This window comes from Lytechinus variegatus, chromosome 1 (genome assembly GCF_018143015.1).
Source record: "Lytechinus variegatus isolate NC3 chromosome 1, Lvar_3.0, whole genome shotgun sequence".
NCBI lineage: Eukaryota > Metazoa > Echinodermata > Echinoidea > Temnopleuroida > Toxopneustidae > Lytechinus > Lytechinus variegatus.
In genome coordinates this window covers 61,825,918-61,847,210 of record NC_054740.1, presented here as the reverse complement: position 1 = coordinate 61,847,210, position 21,293 = coordinate 61,825,918, and the positions used below count along the sequence as shown (strand labels likewise).

At 34.5% G+C, this 21,293-nt stretch overlaps 1 protein-coding gene across 4 annotated transcripts in view; it reads left to right on the top strand.

Annotated features, from left to right (window-relative positions):
* The first annotated feature begins 2,460 nt into the window (after nt 1–2,460).
* Nucleotides 2,461–21,293, top strand: part of LOC121418932 (protein argonaute-2-like) — a 42,359-nt gene continuing 23,526 nt past the window's right edge. For 2 of the 4 annotated variants that reach the window (XM_041613178.1, XM_041613161.1), the window contains exons 1-9: nt 2,461–2,644; nt 12,567–12,981; nt 15,549–15,669; nt 16,499–16,686; nt 16,965–17,101; nt 17,850–17,984; nt 18,662–18,749; nt 19,290–19,373; nt 20,789–20,852. In XM_041613178.1, the coding sequence (XP_041469112.1) occupies nt 2,605–2,644; nt 12,567–12,981; nt 15,549–15,669; nt 16,499–16,686; nt 16,965–17,101; nt 17,850–17,984; nt 18,662–18,749; nt 19,290–19,373; nt 20,789–20,852 (1,272 nt within the window). In that variant the 5' untranslated portion in view covers nt 2,461–2,604. The remainder of the gene's footprint in view (nt 2,645–12,566; nt 12,982–15,548; nt 15,670–16,498; nt 16,687–16,964; nt 17,102–17,849; nt 17,985–18,661; nt 18,750–19,289; nt 19,374–20,788; nt 20,853–21,293) is intronic. The other 2 variants (XM_041613169.1, XM_041613152.1) reach the window with 2 other exon arrangements.

Genomic DNA, 21,293 nt, shown 5'->3' with positions numbered 1-21,293 from the left:
AATGTTCTTGTGGATGGGGATATTTCAACATTACCCCCACTAAAATCACAAGTTAGGACATTTGGGAGTGGTTGATATGCATGGTGTTCTTGGAAATTCCTTCATTGTTGTAGTGTACTATACTTGTATAATTTTTTTTGAAATTCAATTTGTGTTACAAGTAAGCCTATTTTAAACTCATACCGAGAAAAAAATGACAAAAATTGACTGGACCATGTACATAGTGATCTGTTTATTGAGCATGATGTATACACAGGGGCGTCGATCCATTTTCAGACGGGGGGGGGGGGCAAATTATGAATCAACGTTCCAAAGGCGCTCGATCACAATATATATATATATATATATATATATATATATATATATATATAACTCATGAGAAAGAGACACATATCTCACCTTCACTAACAATGCGAGCGCGAAGCGCGAGCTAAATCTTTTTAGTATGTCGTGAAAACAGGAAAAATGTACCTGTTTAGGTTTGTTTGTAGTAACTCATGAGGAGGGTCGATACATGTATCTCACAAGAGAGCGAGCTGAAATTTCTTTATATTCTGACCTGAAAGCTTGATATTCTAAGCATTTTTGGTACCACTGATTAAGATGGGTATCTAGAAGAACAATAGATGCGAGCGCCAGCTGAAAATTTTTATATTTTGATCTGGAAAAAAGGACACTTTCATGGAAGATATATTATTATATCCAACAAAAGATTATTCAAAAATCAAAGTTCTTTTGAGGTTTAGAATTGAAAACGGGACATTATCTTCACCTATATAATCATGAAAAGTATGGCCGGATTTGGTACATGATGCGAGTGCGAAGCGCGAGCTGAAATTTTTATATTCCAATCTGAAAAGCAGACATCTTGAGCACGATTTTAAATCAAAATCGAGTTGGTATATATCTCAATCTCGCTTGCTGATTTCAGTGTAGCATTATACAATCTTATTTTATTCTTTAGTTGCACATGCGGAATTATTGGGGGGGGGGCAAAACGATATGTTTGCCCCCCAATATTTTCATTGGTGGGGCGATCGCCCCCTGCCCCCCCCCCACCCAGGATCGACGCCTCTGTGTATACAACTTCTCTCTTAAATCTAACCTGACTGGCAATATCTATAATGCATGATGATAAAATGCAGATTCGGACCAATTAAGACTAGCACAAATTACAACCTGTGTGGCTTCTCGTGCGCCATCGGGCTTACCGTCATTCCTTTATTTATCTTTCCACCCTTTTACTCCCGTTTATTTTTCCACCCTTTTCAGTTAATGATTTATTTAAATTAATTTATTCATCACTGGTGGGATGGAACACCATATCAACAAAAGTTGATTTTCGTTGGGGTCCTTTATGTCATGTGTTAAAAAATATCAGATACATAAACATTTAATTCTTTTTCATCTTGAACCTCCACCAATCTGTTTAATAGTCCTGAAAAAGAGTGTTTTCATTTAATAACAATATACACAAATTGCGAGGGAAACAAACTGATTGATGGCATACTATAATCATCATGATCAAACTTTTCATTTTTTCATCATCATTATTATAATTTTTCTACCCTAAATTATTGGGGGGGGGGGGATGATAATACAGGCCATCCCCCCACTTGAAATATTGGGGGGATATATCCCCCCAACCCCCCCCCCCGTGATCGACACCCATGCCAATAGGTAAAATTTGATCTATTTTTTCATGGTGTCCCAGTAACATAAACATGATAAAGGTTTTAGTTATTCATCCTCATCCCTGACGCTTCGGAAAAGCATTCGAACATCGTATTTAGGTTTTCAATCGATCGAGTGTCTTTTACAAAAATTGTCATATCATCTGCGTATAAAATTTGCTTAACTTCTGTGTTGCCAAACTTAATTCCGTGAATTTCTGGTTCAAATCTTATTCTGTTAGCCAAGATTTCAATACATTAATTAGACAGATATAGGGGCGGATAACGCCCCCCCTCCCTCCCTATATCAAAGTATAACCTGTTGAAATACTGCCATTAAAAACACAGCTTTCAGTTTTTTATACAAAGTACATATCCATTTACAAAACCAAAAGTTTGCAATATTGAATAAAAAAAAACACACGTTTCAGGGGGGGGGGGTCCACGTGAATTTAGGGGGGACGCAGGAAAAAAAATTGACAAGCAAAAAAAAAAAAAGGTTATCAAAATTCAAAAATAAATTTAGGGGGACCGTCCCCCAACTAAAATTGTATTTTATATATATATATATAGGCCTATATAGTCTTTGTGTACCTATGTATTAAACTAAATTTCTTTGTATACATGCATTGACGAATAAAAATCTCAGCAGACCCCCAAAAAAGGAAAGAAAAAAAGCAAACAAATAAGTTTACAAAGAAACAAACAAAAAAGAAAGAAAGAAAGACATGCAACACCGCAGTTATGACAAAGAAGCACGACCTCGGCCTTTTTCTTGCATCGAGTGAACTTCCGGGTCATGGAGTTTTCGCAAATCGGGACGTGCAAAAATGAAGCAGGAAGATCACTTGACATGCTGAAATAAACGTTCAACTACGGCCTATTTTGCCATTATTTAAATTCAAATTATATAATTTTTGAAAGAGGAAAGATGTATCAACCACCTGCCTTTCCGCCCAATTTCCCATATGGTAAGACCGTACGAATATTTGTCATTAGATATTGAAAAATTATACCGTATCTGCCGCATTCGTCATTGCAAACGCTGCACTGCGCCTGTGCCTGGCTGTGCTACGTCGGTAGGCCGGGTAGGTACCGGTTCGTTATAACAATAATTAACAATAACAGGACAATTAAAAGTTAGAGGAATCAAGACAATTTGGCACTCGGTATTCCAACTCTCATGAAAATTATGAATATGGTAAAATTATTTGATTTTTATCAACTTTTTTTTGCATCACAATCACATGTGCCGCAGATCTCCACGAAAAACAAATGAATTATTTTCGTGCATGTCGTGCATGACAAATGGCATACTCGTGATATAGGCCCCGCTCGAGAAAAAAATTGTAATCGATCATACCTCAATATCTAGGTTGCTAACTTCAGCTCACTATATATACTCGTGATATAGGCCCCGCTGCTGTGTTGAACGGCTTGGAATGTCCGTGCGCGGGGCCTGTTTCACGAGTATAGTACTATAACCGTTATATAGGCCCCGCGCTACGGCACTGCAGACACTCCAACACAGTAGTGGGGCCTATATCACGAGTATATATTAAGCTTGCATCCTAAGATAGTCGCGAAACAGGCCCCGTCCAATGCACTTGTCCCAACATTCGCACGTGTGTGGGGCTCGGATGACGGCTATATAGTATACTCGTTATCGAGGCCCCTTACACTGTTGTGTAGTGGAAAATAACGTGGTCGTGGGGCTTGTTTCCCCGCGCGGTGGACGATGAGAATTATCACGGGCGGCGCCTCCCCCGGGGGGCTCCAATTTGTTTTCCAAATAAACAATGAAAGAATATCATGGGCGGCGCCAGTTTAGGGGGCGGGGGGGGGCTCCAATTTCATTTTGCAGAAATCTATCTGTCGATTTACTTGTGTATGAATATAGTTTTTTATTAGTCATTATTCATTTATCAATCTATTTGTATTGATTAATTAATGTATTCATTAATCATTTAAGTTATTTGTGTTTGGTGTTTTTTTCTTTTGTGATCTATTTATATTGATTAATAAATGTATTCGTTAATCATTAAAGTTATTTGTGTTTGGTGTTTTTTTTTCTTTTGTGATCTATTTATATTGATTAATTAATGTATTCATTAATCATTTAATTTATTTGTGTTTTTTTTTCTTTTGTGATGTATTTGTATTGATTAGTTAATGTATTCATTAATCATTTAATTTAATTCAATGTTATAATAAGAACAAAAGTATTTCGTTTGCAAATGGTGAACTGGCTCTTTATTTGCATTTTATTATCCAATGATAGGCCTATTGTTTTATTTGTTAAGCGGTATTTTAGGAAGAATTTTCACCAACAAAACAATTATCTCTTGTGATTTTTTTTCATTTCTTCCGTAAAAAGTGGGGGGGTGTTTGTACTGGCCACCCCCCCCCCCTCCTCGAAAAGTGGGGGGATATATTCCCCCAACCCCCGGGATTAACGCCAGTGCAGCTGACTACATCGAGATTAGGAAGGAAAGAGGAGGGTGCAGGTCCAAGCAGTCGTCAACTACTCAAGGATCGCCTTTACCTGGGGCGAAGCCGATGACAGCGACTTCGAATGACTCTCAGGAGTCATTTTGGCTTGAGATTTAATCTCGCCTCTAAACACAACGGCTCTTTTCAGAGCCACCAAATTACCAAGAAAGAAACTGAATAGATATGTCTCTATTTCCCTCTTAAACAAAAATTAATAAACACCCTACATTATTTTCTTCAATTAATACTTACATGTATGGGTAAGCGATTGATTTCTAACCAAGAAAAAATACAGTATCAACAGATGCGATTTTAAATATGATATATAATTGGCAAATTTATTTAATAAAAATAAATAATATAACTATAAAGACAGGGATCAACCTCAATGCACCCCTAATATAAGGCACTAGTTTCGTCAATGAATTATGGTTAAGCAATTGATTTTCAACCTAGAAAAAAAAACAATATCAACAGATGCGATTTTCAAATAAGATAAATAATTGGCAATTCTCATAAAAATAAAAATTTAAAGACTGGAATCAACTTCAATACACCCCTAATAAAAAGTAAGAAAATCGATCTCTCAACATGAGTAACAGTGACCGTAAATCCACACCCCCCCCCTAAAATATTAATGAACAGTGAAGTGATAATTCACGATTGCTTAAATATTGAGAGGGATCACCCGAAAAAGTCCCACAAATATAATAAGAACGACAGACTGGACTTAGAAAGTGGGTAATGGAAAGAATCTCGTATAAACGTGTTGGCTAATAAACTGTGGGCAGAAAATAGTATGATTTGTATGCCTACAAATAAAGAAAATTCAGATAAACAAAACACTGAAAATATGATCAAAATCGGACAAGGAATAACAAAGTTATCGCATTTTGAAAATTTGCATCAATCCGATGAAACAGTCTTGGGTGTGTCATCATAATAATTCAATTAGCAAATTGGTGACGTCATATCACCACTAATGTTCTTTTGTATTATGAAAATTAGGTTGATTTAATTTTTTTCTACGAAGAACTTAAAACATTGGATTGGCAACTGATTTAGTGCATTAGATATTCATTGGGGCAACTTATTTCATTATAAAGGAGACGCATTATTCACAAATATATTGTGAAAAAAAAATCGAGCAATGATTTTGTTTAATAACATAAGGAAAAAGGAAAGTGGGGTCGTGACATCAGCCTACCTAATGAATATTCATGACGACTGTTTTAACAAATATTACTACTTTAAAATTCAATAATTTTATTTGATATCCGGTTTTGAGGAAATTTTCGGAATTTTGCTCAGTGAATTCTACTCTATATATTAAGCTATAAATACTTTCAACACGGACCATCCCTTTAAGTTTTAAAATGACTGCAGGGTGGGAAAATAGGTTAGCTGAAGAAAGTACTGGAATATCAATGAACGGTATTGTAAGCTTTTTAAAAACAAAAGATGAATAAATTGATATTTGGGTAGAAAAGTAGGGCCTACTATATACCCAAAATAGATAATATACATAATGAAAGGCCGATCCCCAATTGTGGGGCGGGGGGGGATAAGTCTCAGTAAAATATAGATTAAGTTAAATATAGTGTAGATATCCCTCAAGCAATAATAAAATTGACCAAACCAAAAGAAAATTAATAAATCTTCCCCGAATGAATGATGACTACTCCTTTTCTTTTCTGAACTTAAATGGATGAAAAGTTGGGAAGCGGGGGGGGGGGGGGGGGGGGGGTGCATTTATGAAAGGAATGAAAAATACAAATCGATAATACACACGAAGCCAGATGAATGATTCAATATTGAATAAGAGAAGAAAGCCGATTTGAAAAAAAATATATATATATAAATATTGAATTCTTACATCCAGGTGATTACATGAATGAATAAATGGAAGATTGGGGGAATTATACAAGAATTATATAATTTGATTATTGATGAACCCCTCCCTCCCGCAAAAAATAATCATAATGAAATGTGTGTGCGTGTATTTGAGTTTTGTCAGACGTGTATCATTATTTACGTCTGGGACCGACCTTTAACGTCACCATCCGAAAGACGTGACCAGGACTCGAACCTCCGCATCAATTTGTAACTTCCCCACAGCTTGGATTACTGGCGCACGCCACAACGCCCAGAAATGCGGGGGGGGGGGCCTCCAATTTATTTTCCCCAAAACAAGGGAGATAACAATGAACTTCCACACATAAAAAAATGAAATCGAATTATACCCCTGATTCCATATCAAAAAAGAAAAAAAAAAGTAAATAATTAATAAATATAATTTTTTTTAAACACAAGTGCACACCTAGTTACCAATAATGCATATAGCATTTCCATTTATTTGAATGCAGGATAAAAGAGCATTGTAGGTGCAGTGGCCGAGGATCGAACCCCGGACTTTCCATGTACAGCCAGGCGCATAGACCACTCGGCCACGGCTTCTCCGTGGCCGAGCACCTCCGATTAAGAATTTTTTTTTTTAAGGATGTTTTATTATATTCTCTCAAATCAACATACATAATCAGATTCTATAAACAATTTGTACAAACTATTTGAAACATAATTATAAATTATACAATAAATCCATTACAATATAATTATACAACTTATCAAACTTAAAAAATACTAGAAATTAATATACTAATGCGTTTCAGCAATTACAAAATGAAATATTAACAAAATATATGACATGATCAGAGAGAAAATAAGATAAAAATGTTGTTCCACCTCCCACCCCCCCCCTTCCCCTCCGTCCCCAGGTTAGGAGCATTCTCCCCTTTATGCCTATACTCTACATGGAAGGGACTGCAATTCTCCGTATTGTTTTTTTTCTGTGTTTTTATTTATTTTGTTTTGTGGCTTTGTCTCTCGTCTTTGCCTCACTCTCCCTATTTATTCTTTTAATTAAGATTTTCCCATTTCCTTAAATGAAGAGACATCTTGCCTCTACCTAGCGCCAGCCTTCTTTCTTCCCATTCTTCTTCTTTAAATTTCCTTTTAATTTCATCCATGGTTATATGTGCACCCTTTTCCCTCCCTTTGAAGATTAAAAATTTAACAAAAATTAAAAAGTGATTGATTAAGCGTTCTTTTCCTTCGTCCTTTAATTCTACCCCTAACAAGAATTTCCTCCCAGCTTAAATTACCCGTAGAAATAAAACAAAACATCTCCTTACAATTATCCCAAACCAGACAAGCATATTCACATTCCAAAAAAAGATGGCGATATGTTTCCTCCTCTTTTTTACAATAACAACAAAGGTTATTTTGTGAGATTTTAAAACGGAACAAGTGATGATTTGTGTAAGCAATGCCGTGTAACATTTTAAACTGAAATTCTCTTAATCTACTGTTCAGAGTACATTGTCTTGGTCTCATAAAAATGTGTTCAATCTTTTCATAAGAGAAACTATATTTGTTTTTTTAATACATTTCTTAATCGATTAAAAAAAGACTGAATAAAAATCTAAATGAACTTCCACAAATAAAAAGAATTAAAACGAATGATATACATCTGAGTCGCTATATCACAAAAAAAAACACTGAAAACAAATAAATCCTATAATTAATAATACATTAATTAATCAATTAAAAATAAATTAGATGAACTTCCACAAATAAAAAGAATTAAAAAACGAATGACACTTCTGACTCTCTATATCACAAAAAATGAAAACAAATAAATCCTATAATTAATAATACATTTATTAATATTTAAAAATAAATTAGATGAACTTCCACAAATAAAAATAATTAAAAACAAATTATACCTCTGACTCTCTATATCACAACAGAAAAAAACACTGTAGTTAAAATAGATTGATAAATAAAAAATTGAATGAATAATGGATAAATATAAATGCATTTATTAATCAACATAAACACATTACTTAATCAATTAAAATAGATTGAAATAAATAAACTCCCGCACATAAAATAATTAAAGATGAATGATACCTCTGACTCTCTATATCACAAAAGAAAATAAAACAATGAAAAGAAATAAATTAAATGCTTAATGAATATATATTAATATACTAATCAATTAAAATAGATTGATAAATAAATAAACGAAATTTCACGCACAGATATAATTAAAAACGAATGATACCTCTGATTCTCTACATCACAAAAGAAAAAAATGAAACCTAATAATAGATTAAATGAAAAAATATAAATACATTATTAATCAATATAAATACATAATCAATAAAAATAGATTGAAATAAATGAACTTCCGCATAAATAAAAAAATTAAAAAAGACCTCTGACTCTCTCCATATATATAACATAAAAGAAAAAAAAACACTGAACACAAATAAATTAAATGACTAATGAATACATTAATTAATCAATACAAATAGATCACAAAAGAAAAACACTAAACACAAATGAATTAAATGATTAATGAATACATTAATTAATCAATACAAATAGATCACAAAAGAAAAAACACTAAACACAAATAACTTAAATGATTAATGAATACATTAATTAATCAATACAAATAGATTGATAACTATATTCATACATAAGTAAATCGACAGATAGATATCTGAAAAATGAAATTGGAGCCCCCCCCCGCCCCCTAAACTGGCGCCGCCCATTATATTCTTTCCTTGTTTATTTGGAAAACAAATTGGAGCCCCCCGGGGGAGGCGCCGCCCGTGATAATTCTCATCGTCCACCGCGCGGGGAAACAAGCCCCACGACCACGTTATTTTCCACTACACAACAGTGTAAGGGGCCTCGATAACGAGTATACTATATAGCCGTCATCCGAGCCCCACACACGTGCGAATGTTGGGACAAGTGCATTGGACGGGGCCTGTTTCGCGACTATCTTAGGATGCAAGCTTAATATATACTCGTGATATAGGCCCCACTACTGTGTTGGAGTGTCTGCAGTGCCGTAGCGCGGGGCCTATATAACGGTTATAGTACTATACTCGTGAAACAGGCCCCGCGCACGGACATTCCAAGCCGTTCAATACAGCAGCGGGGCCTATATCACGAGTATATATAGTGAGCTGAAGTTAGCAACCTAGATATTGAGGTAGTATAATCGATTACAAGTGTTTCTCGAGCGGGGCCTATATCACGATTTTGCCGGACAAATTTATGATGGGGGACCTAAAAGCTACGCACTTTGTTTACAAACGAAAGGACTATATCTAAGCCAGTTTTAATATTTGAACAAATTATCTGTCACTAACTTGTGGCAAATATTCTAAAGATCATTTAAAAGCAAGAAAAAAATATCACAAAACTCACTTGTACTTGTACTTACAAAAATCCCACCTTGTTTTCCGAACACCTCTTGAATTCGCCGCCCGATGTTAGAAGTAGCCAGGAGGCTTCTAGAGAGTAAAAATCATTTACTAACGTAAGGTTACTCTCATACGAAGCCAGGTCTTCGTTTATATACATTTGTCATGTTTGTGTGTACCACTATTAAAAAACCTGAAACCCCCGCCCCCAAGATTTCTACTTTCTCTCTAAAACTACAATGTAGGCCTAGCCTAAATCATGTATGGTGAGACTACTACATATCGACCACCTCTTTTGAAACCGACCACCTTGCGCGCGTTAAAATTATTGCGTATTACAAACGATACGCGCGGGAGAGTAGACGCAGTGTCCATAGAAACGGTAAGAATCGATTTTACGAGAAAAAAAAGAAGCAACAAAAAGTAAATATTTAGTAGAATTAATCAAAATTGTATTGACCAGACCCAAACTCCGCTGAAAAACCAAGAAATCCGATAGGAAACGGCTTTAGAACAAGTATCCGTCGTCAATCGTCGAATCATCGTCGTCAATCGCCGGAGCTCGCAATGGAAGTAGTGAGACGATCATTTAGAATGTTGACATCACAGAACTGATTTGGAAGAGTCAAAATACTTCGCCACAGCGACAAGAATAGGCTGTAAACTTAGAGTATCGGGGGTGGTCGGTTTCAAAAGATGGGTGCAAATGAGCAAATGTAAAATCGTCGCATTCGTTGTTCGTCGATATATACGCTGATTGAATCGGAGTCGCCGTGAGAAACATGGGAATCTGATCTGCTCAATTTTCTGCACAAATGAGATGAAAACTGGGTAAAATTGATGAATATTTTCGTAGATACAATGCTTAGAAGATTAGGTGGTCGATAAGGGGTAGTTCCAACCATACATGGGATACAACTTCATTTCCGACATTTCCACGCCATGGATTTTATTCTAGACAAGAATTCATCAAAAAATGAGAAAAATATCATGAAAGAAGGAAGAGACTTGCCCGATGTTTACGCCGCCATCTTGTTTTCTATTGTTCTTCACCCACGATACGGACGCTAATAATAAGAAATTTATAAAATTGTACTTGTAGTCTACATGTAGACTACATGTACCAGTGTCCAGCAAATGTAAAAGTTTACTTTTAGGACCAAAGGAAGATCATGTCCATATAACATTCGAATACACTGTTTTTCTCATTTCATGTATGTTTATAAATATCGAGTACCGGTACTGTTATTCTAAATGGCACAAAATATAGGGTAGATTTTCTGCCCCAATTTTGTGGAAAGACCCTGGCAATTCAGTATTTGAAAATTTAAGGAAAATGAAAATGACTTTTGAACTGCAGCATTCTTTGAACTTTTCAAAGTTTTGATTAAGATTTTATTATTGAGGCATATATTTTTGTAAATTTTTGCATGTTTTTCAGACATACATGTTAGAACTCATTAACTTAAAGCCTGTCTTTAGTTCAAGTCCATCTCATAAAACTGATTTGAATAAATAGATAAAAATCAGACAAGCGTAATGCTGAAAGTTTCATCAAAATCTGATGTAAAATAAGAAAATTATGACATTTTAAAGTTTCGCTTATTTTTCACTAAATACATGTCGTTATATGCACAATTTAGTCACATGCAAACAAGAAAATCAACGATGTCCCTCACTCACTATTTCTTCTGTTTTTTATTGTTAGAATTGTACATTATTTCAATTTTTGCAGATTTGACAAAAAGGACCATCTTGACTGAACCATAAAATGCTAATCAATGGTATAACATTTTCAGGGAGAAATAAAACTTTGTTTCACAGGAAAATGTGGAGAAAATTAGAATATTTCATATGATAAAATACACAAGAAATAGTGAGTGAGTGAAGTCATCAGTTCCTTCATTTGCATACTGACCTGCTGACCGGGATGTGTCATGTGAAATTAAGCGAAACTTTAAAATTTCATAACTTTCTTATTTCACATCCGATTTATTTTTGATGAACTTTTCATTGTTGTACTTGCTTGATTTTTCTCTTTTTATTCAAATAACATTTTTGTTGGGGTGGACTTGTCCTTTAGATAGTCAATTATGTGAATTAAATTTGATCATTTTCTAATATTCAAATCTTCCTGTAAACAAATAATATTTTTTTTTTCAACTGTTGATTCTTTGTGAAAATTTAAATATTCAAATCTAGCACCTATTATTTTTTATTTTATTTTGAATTTTCTTTAGGGCCCCAATTTTATCTTCTAAGTTTAGGAATTGGATATAATCATGAAGCAACAGACAAAGATTATGCCTGAAATTTTCAGCCCTGTCTACAATACATGTATGCTTTTGAAAAGGATTTTTATTTTGAAAATTCAGGTCTATAAATTTTTATTTTATGGGACACTCGATCAAGATTACATTTTTTCATGTAAAATCTCAAATTTATCCTGTAAAACATAAATTTTCAGTACATATATGCTCCACATCATCAACACACCTGAATTATGCATTCGCTAGTGCAGCCCTAATTGTTTTGCGTGAAAGAGTTGCCATGTTTTGAATTCATAAAGTTTTATGAATATAATTTTGTATCTGGCTTTATGTTGCCAAATATCATTTATAGCCATGTACATGTACTTTTGATAGTTGAATGTATGAAATCAGTATTAAATGTACCATCTGGTGACCATTCGATTTGTGTAAAAATTAGTTTACGGATGTGATTTGTTGATATACATGTAATTTTTTAATGCACTGACTGTTATGAGTTTTACTTTCAGGCCTACATTTACCCAACATGCATGGTATTACGTGTGAAGCCTCACTTGTGCAGTGAATAATTACATGTAGTAATTCCATAAAATATGTTCGTCCAACCCCCTATATGTGGGACTTTCATAAAATTTTCTATCTTTGATTTCTTGTGTTTTTGACAGTCTGTAATGTTATCAAAGGACCATGAATTAGTCAGTTTATAAACTACAGTAACTTAAGTAAGACTGTCGGACGTACAAAAAGGTTGATCATTTTATGGAATTGCCCTAAAGTATCCAGCCTGAGTGTACCTACATGTACAGTATGCTTTAATCTGTCATTTTTTTCTTTTTATTTTCCAGGGATGCCCCAGTATCCGCCAAACCAACCTGGGCTCCCAGGGCAGTTCCCATTAGGTCCTCCTGGGGGTCCGCCCGGAGGTCCTCCAGGTGGGGGCCCTCCTGGCGGTCCACCGGGTGGTCCACCCGGCGGCCCTCCTGGCGGCCCTCCTGGTGGCCCTCCTGGTGGTCCACCGGGTGGTGCTCCCTTCACCCCTCCACCAGGCCAGCAGCCTCCACCTCAGCAGCCAGGACAGCCTCCAGGTACCCCTCCTCAGTCCACAGACCTAGTAGCCATGCCCAGAAGACCTGGCTTTGGTCAGGATGGTCGTCCCATTGCCCTTCGTGCAAACCACTTCCAGGTGAAGATCCCGCCCCTGGATCTTTTCCACTATGAAGTTAATATCACGCCAGAGAAATGTCCGAGGAGAATCAACAGGTGTGTACAGTAGGATTTGCTCTTTTCCAAGTTTCATTGTAGTCACATATATGTCATAATATAAAGTATATACATTTACTTTGAACTTGGTAAACAATGATGTTGAGGATTATACATGAAAATGGGACACTAAATTTCCAGAACCGTTGTTCTGTAAAAAAAAATTATTGACTTGTGATTTTGACAATTTTACTCCTTAGAATAGTTAAAGCCCCTTAAACATAACCTCTCATGCAATTGTAGATCACATACATGTCAATCTACATACATACATGTAATATTTGCTTATTTTATATCCAAAGTTGATGAAATTTTCAGTGTTATGATTGTTTGAATTTTCTCTGTCTCTATTCAAATCAATTTTTGAACTTCCCGTGTATTGTTTTTGTCTGTTGCGAGTGTGAAAATGCTGCGTGTTGGAGTGAAGAATGTGTATGAGTGTGTCTACCTGTAGGCTCGGCTGTGTGGGTGAAATCAATGTGGGCAATTTCATAGGTTGGTGGACTTGAGCTTAAAAATTCAAATTCAATATACAGTGCGTCCCAGAAAAAATGAAACCGAGATTTAGCAAAGATTTATCATAACTTAATCATAAATACAATAGACAAATGACCTACCAATGTAAAGCTGAGAATCTCCTCTTTCATCTGTTATTACTTATATTGTTTTTCATTCATGCATGTGAGCAAAAACAATTCGAAGAAAGGATGCCAAAAACTCAAAAATCACATGACTAAAAAGTTCAATTTCTGCTCTTTTGTTTGATACCTGAATCACAGAAAATGGTCAAGAAGTAAAGAAGTTATGATCCTTCGAAATAATGCTTGTATTTCCATAATTTCATCAAATAGACATGTTTTCACCGGTTTCCCCACAGAAGCTTTTGCACGGTAACAAAAGACTTAATGCATGGCTGATCGTTAATAAAACAGAGTGTCGAATGAGTTTGGACGCTAGCCTGTAAAACCTCTTCATTTGAAAATTATTGAATTTCAAGCCTTATTTCAAACAACCAGAACTTTTTAATTTCTTGACCATTTTCTGTAATTGAGGGATCAAATTAAAGAGCAGATATTGAACTTTTTTAAAATGTGATATTTTTAAACCCAGATACGGCCCGCCAAGTGACTTTTTGGTATCCTCTTTTCAAATTGTTTTTGCTCACTCATGCGTGAATGAGAAATAATCTAAGTAATTCTAGAACTAGAAGACAGAGGAGATTCTAAGCTTTAAAATGGTAGGTCATTTGTCTATTGTTTTTGTGATTATGTTAAATTATCGATAAAGCTTGGTTTCGTTTTTTGTGGGACGCACTGTATAGCATATCTGAACTGTACATTTTAATTGTGTTTGCCTTACTTATACTTATTGCTGGTTTTTTAATTGATATTGAGGGCTTGAGGCAAGAAATGGAATACATTTGTTTTACATATTTTTATTTACACAGCCCAAGCCAGATTTCGTACAATTTAGTGAATACATTACCAATATACTGACAATTAAGTAAAAGAGAGGAGGAACTTATTCAGAATGTTACCTTTAAACATAAACTGGCATCTGAAATCCTACTCATATTATTACGAAACAGAAACAAAAACCTTAGACACATTATTGAATTTTTAGTGACATTTATGTTGTTGACCATACATGGACAAAAATGTAACATGAGTAACCACTTTATCTGCACCCCTAGTAAAAACCATGTGTTCTTTTTTTTTTTAATTATGTACAAAGTTTGTCTCCCTAATATACTTCTTTGAAAATTGAAATGGATATAATCAACTTTCATACATGTATGTACTGTAAGAGCCTTTTATGAGGACACTTTTCACTTATGTCGACTTTTCATTTTATGCATGTCCAAATCATGTAACATGAGTAACCGACACATTTCAAAAATTTGCCAGGAGCATAATAAAATTTCCCAAGTTTTGTTTTTATACAAAGGATAGTCAGACTGCGTACTTTGTTGTGATAAAGAGATGTTTAGTTCCTATCAATAATAATAATGGAGTTACAGCTCCAAGTATGAGTCAAGGTGTCTCCAAATGTAACATGGGTAACCGTGGAATAGCCCATGTGCTTATTCTTGGATTTACTGCTATTTTATTTTGTCTTTTTATCATTGATTTGATAATCCACATACCGCATTTAATAATCTCCTTTTCCCTCTTAACTGTATACCTTTATCACAGTATTCTTTTTTTTAAACACAAGGTTTATTTTTTTTTAAACCCAATTTTGTCTAAACATTGTAGACCAAACTAAGTCATTTAAATTTGAATGGAAACTTGAAAGAAAGAGATTAACTTCCCATTGTAAAGGCCAAGTCTTTTCCTGGTTTTAAATCTACATGTAGGAAGCAATTAAGTTACAAACTTTCTTACTTTGTAGAATAAGAAATGGAAGTATCTTTCAAAGTGCAGTCGAGTATGTAGTAGTGCTTGTATGCTGTGTTACATATTGTTATTGTTGATATTATTATCATTATTAATTATCATTATTGCCATCATCATTTTCATTATTTTTTTATATTATCATTTCAATGAATTTCAATTCCTTTTCAGAGATGTGATAGACACACTTGTAACAGCCTTCAAGGGGAGATATTTTCAGAACAACCTGCCTGTCTTTGATGGCAGGAAAAACATGTACTGTAAAGAACAGATTCCTCTGGATCGAGAAAAGGTGAGATTGAAGTAGATTGAACTTTCATCCAATATCAAATTTGTTGGTTCTCAAAAGTTTCAACAGTGTCTTCCTGCAGGAATCATGCAATTACCAATCCTCACAATTCATCATAGCTGAAATAATTGGAATGCAGAAATCTTTAGGAAAGGTTAAGGAAAAAGAAAAACAAAAGTAAGACATGTAACGCCTTATAGGCTCTGGATTTGTTCTAAAAGAAACGACTTTAATGCCTGATTCCTGCTGAAAGATGCAGCACAGATTAATGACAATTTATTTTTTACATGTATTAGATCGTAATCTTGTATCTGGCAATTAAAAATTTATATTTCTTTCTAAAAATTTCATCATTCCTCAGTCAAATTTTCTGCCCTGAAAGTACTGAAATTAGGATAGATTTTGAAACTGTATACTACTAGTATTTAAGATGTTAGAATTAAATGTACATGCTAGTTGCAGTAAAGATTTCAAAATGAGTTTGGACTGAATCTAATGAAATTACTATCAAAGTATTTATACATTATGTCGAGTGATTCTGGTAGGAATTGTGTAGTTCCTGTTAAATTAGTAAAATAAGCAGGACAATCCAGGTGTAGGGTCTAATCCAGGCATTGATAATACACTGCACCACATGTGTTTATCTTTGTTGGTGATCTTAAATGTAATCACATGTTTTTGTAAAAGTGCCAGATCTAGGCCTTCAAATATTTTGTAGCAATGAACCTTGATGTTAATAACTTTCTTATGAAATAATTGTTTGGTTGCAACTATGTTTTCTAAGCTTTGATCAGGAAGAATAATCTTAATTATTTTTGCCTCTCTGAACCAGCAGCAGGTGGAACTTGAAGTGACCTTACCAGGAGAGGGGAAAGACAGGATATTCAAAGCTTCCATTAAGTTTGAAGGCAAAGTGAGTTTGGCCCTGCTAGAGTCGGCCTTGAAAGGAGAAGTAGTCAATATACCACACGATGCTGTGCAAGCTCTGGATGTTATCATGAGACATTTACCATCTCTGAGGTAATGTATATTTTAAAATTATATAAGGGCCAAAGTTAGATTTTCAAAATTTCTTGATGATATTTATTCTTAATCGTCTGCTTTCTGTGATGTCACTGTATCTGTGCAACCAATAATTATTTCTGAAATCAGAAAGAAAGATTTGGGGATCCTTCAGGTAATTTGAAGAAGCTAATTTGGTTTTAAAGCATTCTATCTATTTGATTTGCTTCTCCATACCATTTCCTGTCAACGTATACCAAATGTGTCTACTTTAAATCTGTATTTTGCTCTTTCAGGTACACCCCTGTTGGTCGATCCTTCTTCTCTCCTCCTGATGAGTACTCACATCCTTTAGGTGGCGGTAGAGAGGTGTGGTTTGGTTTCCATCAGAGTATCCGCCCATCCATGTGGAAAATGATGCTCAATATAGATGGTAAGTGCGTGTAAACAAGGCAGGATGTATTTCATAAAGCTTTTTGTAAGTGATTTATTACTCTTGAGCATTCTTGGGCTGGAGGAGGTATTTGAAAATGATACCACATTGTTGCAATATATTGAGATTGAATTTTCCGTTCAGATTTAGACGAGTGATAATCTGTGCACTTACATGCTTGTTGATATTTAGAATCTTGATGTACAAAGATTGGATGTCAACTTTAGCTATTAAAATGAATTGCCTAGACTAAGATGATCATTCTGAGATGTTCAATTATTGTTTTAGTGGCCCAAACATGGAGTAGTGTGTGTGCAGCATTTTGTAACCGAAATGAAAAGGCGCTATATCAAATGTCTATTTGATTGGATTAAAAAAAAATTACATGTGGTGCCTTAAACTAGTTCCAGTCATGTGTAGAATCATTTGTAGATTACAAATGGCATTATGGAATGCCCCTCTGATGTAAATCAATCACTGTAATAGAAAGTCATTGACATCATGATTGGTCATCTAGACTGAAAGGCCATCTTGACCCTGTAACATATATCTTACCATTTGATCGTTGGACTGATTTCTATGATAGATTGTACTGAATACTGTTAGTAGCGGACTCTAAACCGCACCCCCATTTTCGGACTTATCACCCAAAAAAGAGAAAAGAGAGATCACAAAAATTCTCAACATCTCTCTCTCGACTGGATTATCACTTTAAACTTTTTTTGTTTATTTTGTTACTATTTTTCAGTATCTGCAACGGCCTTCTACAGCTGTCAGTCAGTGATTGACTTCCTATGTGAGGTCTTAGACATCCAGGATTTATCGGATCAACGTCGCCCTCTATCAGACTCGCATAGAGTCAAGTTCACCAAAGAGATTAAAGGTCAGTGCTTTCCCAGAGAAAAGATATCTGTGAAATTATGTGCTTTTTTAACTTCCTAGAAATGATACTGTTACATGTACCTTCTATTACTATCTTTTGTTGTAAGAGATTTAATCTTTCTACAGAGTGAGAATGCACACATGTGTTGGCTCAAAAAAAAAAAAAAGTATTTTGAATTGTTTGTGAAAAAAAAGAATGGAAAATGTTGACTTTCATAAATTGCTCAAAACTCAGCAAATTTTGCATCCTAAGCAATTTGATTGATACTTTACCATGGAAAATTAATCAAATTTCTGGAACACATTCTGACATCCATGTAAGAACAAGAAAATGAAATAAAACAAAAAGAATATTTTATTTAAAATAATAAATGCGTTGGCATGTAAGAAGGACTTCAGTTTACATTTAAATTGTGAAACACCCCTTGATTAGACAATTTTTATCTCTCTTTTTGCACCAATCTGCCTTTTTACAGTATTGTTTGTTCATTTTCATGTATTTGATGAACATGAATAATTTTGACTTTTTATTAATTATGTAATGATAGAAGACAACCATTCTTCCTTTATGCACCAATCTTTCATACATTTACTGTTGCTTTAATTGTTCATATACATGTACATTTAGGTGTATTTGACAAAGATTAAAACAAAAAAATTGTTGTTAATTCTATCCAGGGTTGAAGATTGAGATCACTCATTGTGGAAACATGAAAAGGAAATACAGAGTGTGCAATGTAACCAAGAGATCTGCACAGACACAAACGTAAGTAACAGCAAGTTAGGTTGTGTAAAGAACCTGGCAAAAGTAGGTTTTGTACCCTTCCCCTTCGTAGGATGCTCCCTTTGTGTTCCGTGACAACGGATATGCATGCAAGGTGTCAAATTAGAGCTGATGAGTTAGCTGGTGTCATAGCTTAGAAATCACAAGAACAAACCATGTATTTTTATATAGCTGACCTTTAAACTTTATAACTGACTTTTTAACTTTGATATTTTTTATATAGAAAACACCCTTTATAACTAATTACATTTTCACAATACATCAAATGACTCTTGCAGAGATTGCTGTCATACATTGTGTATGTGGAAATCTCTGAATTTAGATATTTTGAAATGGAAAGGAAACCAAATGACCGAGCGGTGTCATGAAAGATTTGCCAGTGATTTTCTCATACCCATTTGTTCTCAGCCAATCAGAGACAAGGATTTGCATTAGCTTGCATCAACAGTAATTGAAAATCAGTAATGATGGTTTCTTAAAATGTATGGATGGTTGATTGTGTGCTTTTATTTTCTCATCCAGGTTTCCATGGCAACTTGAGAATGGTCAAACAGTGGAATGCACAGTAGCAAAATACTTCAGAGAAAGGCACAATCTCATTTTGCAGTAAGTAAAAAAACCCTAAGTATTTGCATTGTTTAATATTATAATCCCACAGGATCTTTTTGTAGGTTTGTGTACAGTAGTTTTACTGAAAATGTGATATTGGTCTGAGCAGCCCGAGATAGGTTTGTTATTCCTTTTACATTTAGAAAACAAGCGACGTCTGGCAAATATCAGTTCAAATAATGACTGATATAATATCCTTGTATATAAATTCTATGGAGCTTTTTAGTGGCCTGTACTGTAAGTACTCGAGTTTGAATTTTTCTTTCTCTCTTTAAAAAATCAAGGTCAGTGTAAAGAGAGACGCATATAACATTATGTGATGATGATGATGATGTCATAACATGATGATGTCACCACATCAACATAACAATAAACATGTACAGCACAGGACTCTACAACATATCATAACCTCAGCTAACCTTTATGCTGACCTTGTTAATTATCTATATATGTCAGCCTTTTTTTTTGGGGGGGGGGCTGGCATGAATAGGTGATAGTATGCTAGTGGGCTGTATTTTCAAGCAATTTATGCTAATTAGATTTGAATCAAAGATTAAAGTGTAAAGTATAGTGTACAGCATGAGATAGGTTTAAGATAAAAGTAGATAAGCTATATTTGTATTTTTTTTTATTGTATTTTGTTTTGGCCAGAGTTCCATTTAGAGTTCATAATTGTTGGAATTTTAGTTTAAATATCAAGAAAAAAAATGTGATTTTTGTCTTGCCTGCTTAAGAGAGTGAGACTACAGGTGCCGGCGCTAGCGCCATTGTCAATATGAAAATCTTTCCAAGGTTAAGTTTTTTAAATGTCTTGGATCTATTTCATTAAACTTGGATGTAAGGGTAATCAAGTATCACTGATCATTGTGAGTTGCAGGTCACATAATCAAGTTCAAAGGTCATTTAGGATTTTTTCTTACCCCTGCTTTCTTTTTGAAAAATTCTTTAATTTTTGGTAGGGCCTTTTTGCTATAGGCACATTCTTTAGTACAGCTCAATTAGGAAAAAAAATGAAACGAGTACTAAAAATTCCCAAGGCCAAAAAGATTGGCGTTGATATAAATCAACAGGGAATCCACAGCCTTGACCCTTCGTGGCTTTGAATTGTTAAATCATATATTTAGAAAAGAGTAAATGTTTGAAGTTTCAATGCAGGGGAAAAAGTACAGGGGGCTCTGGACAATATAGCCCCTGAAAAGCTCAAAATAGCTGTGGAAAACCTGCATTCACTTTAATGTTAAAGCCTATACAATGGAGTAGGGTTAAGCAGTAGGTTATGAAAAGAAGCCCCCAAAATAATGTTTTTTGCCTGTTTCAATGTCACCAGGGTGGTGGCTGTTAATTGTCCCCTTGCTCTACTTGTTATAGAAATATATCTAATTTTCAATTTTTTTATTATTATTTGTTTTCAGATACCCTCATCTCCCCTGTCTGCAGGTTGGACAGGAGCAGCGTCACACCTACCTACCTCTAGAGGTAAGTCATACCCCTCTTAAAGCAATGGACCATTCAAAATATTGACTACTTGCATTTCATGAATCGATTCTTTGAATATGTGGGGGGGGGCAGAAATCATTTAATAATGATAATATGTTGTCAAGTCCCCTTTCAATTTATAATGACTTGTGATTTTTGTTTTACATATAACACTTATGCAATTAAAGATAAAGATGTTTCTGTACCCTCTTATTTGTGCAATCAAAGATGATGTTTTTGATAGAGAAGCATGTCCTCTATGTACATCTAATGTTGTCTGTATTTGTCCTCATGCAAGATTGATTAGCCTAAAATTTGTCCTCAAGTTGGATCTAGATTTATGTAAGAGGAAATTGACTGCTTAATGAAAATTTCTGTTTTATTGTTTATCATATTCTTTTAAAAATATTGATATTATTTCTTTTTCTTTTTTAATGAAAT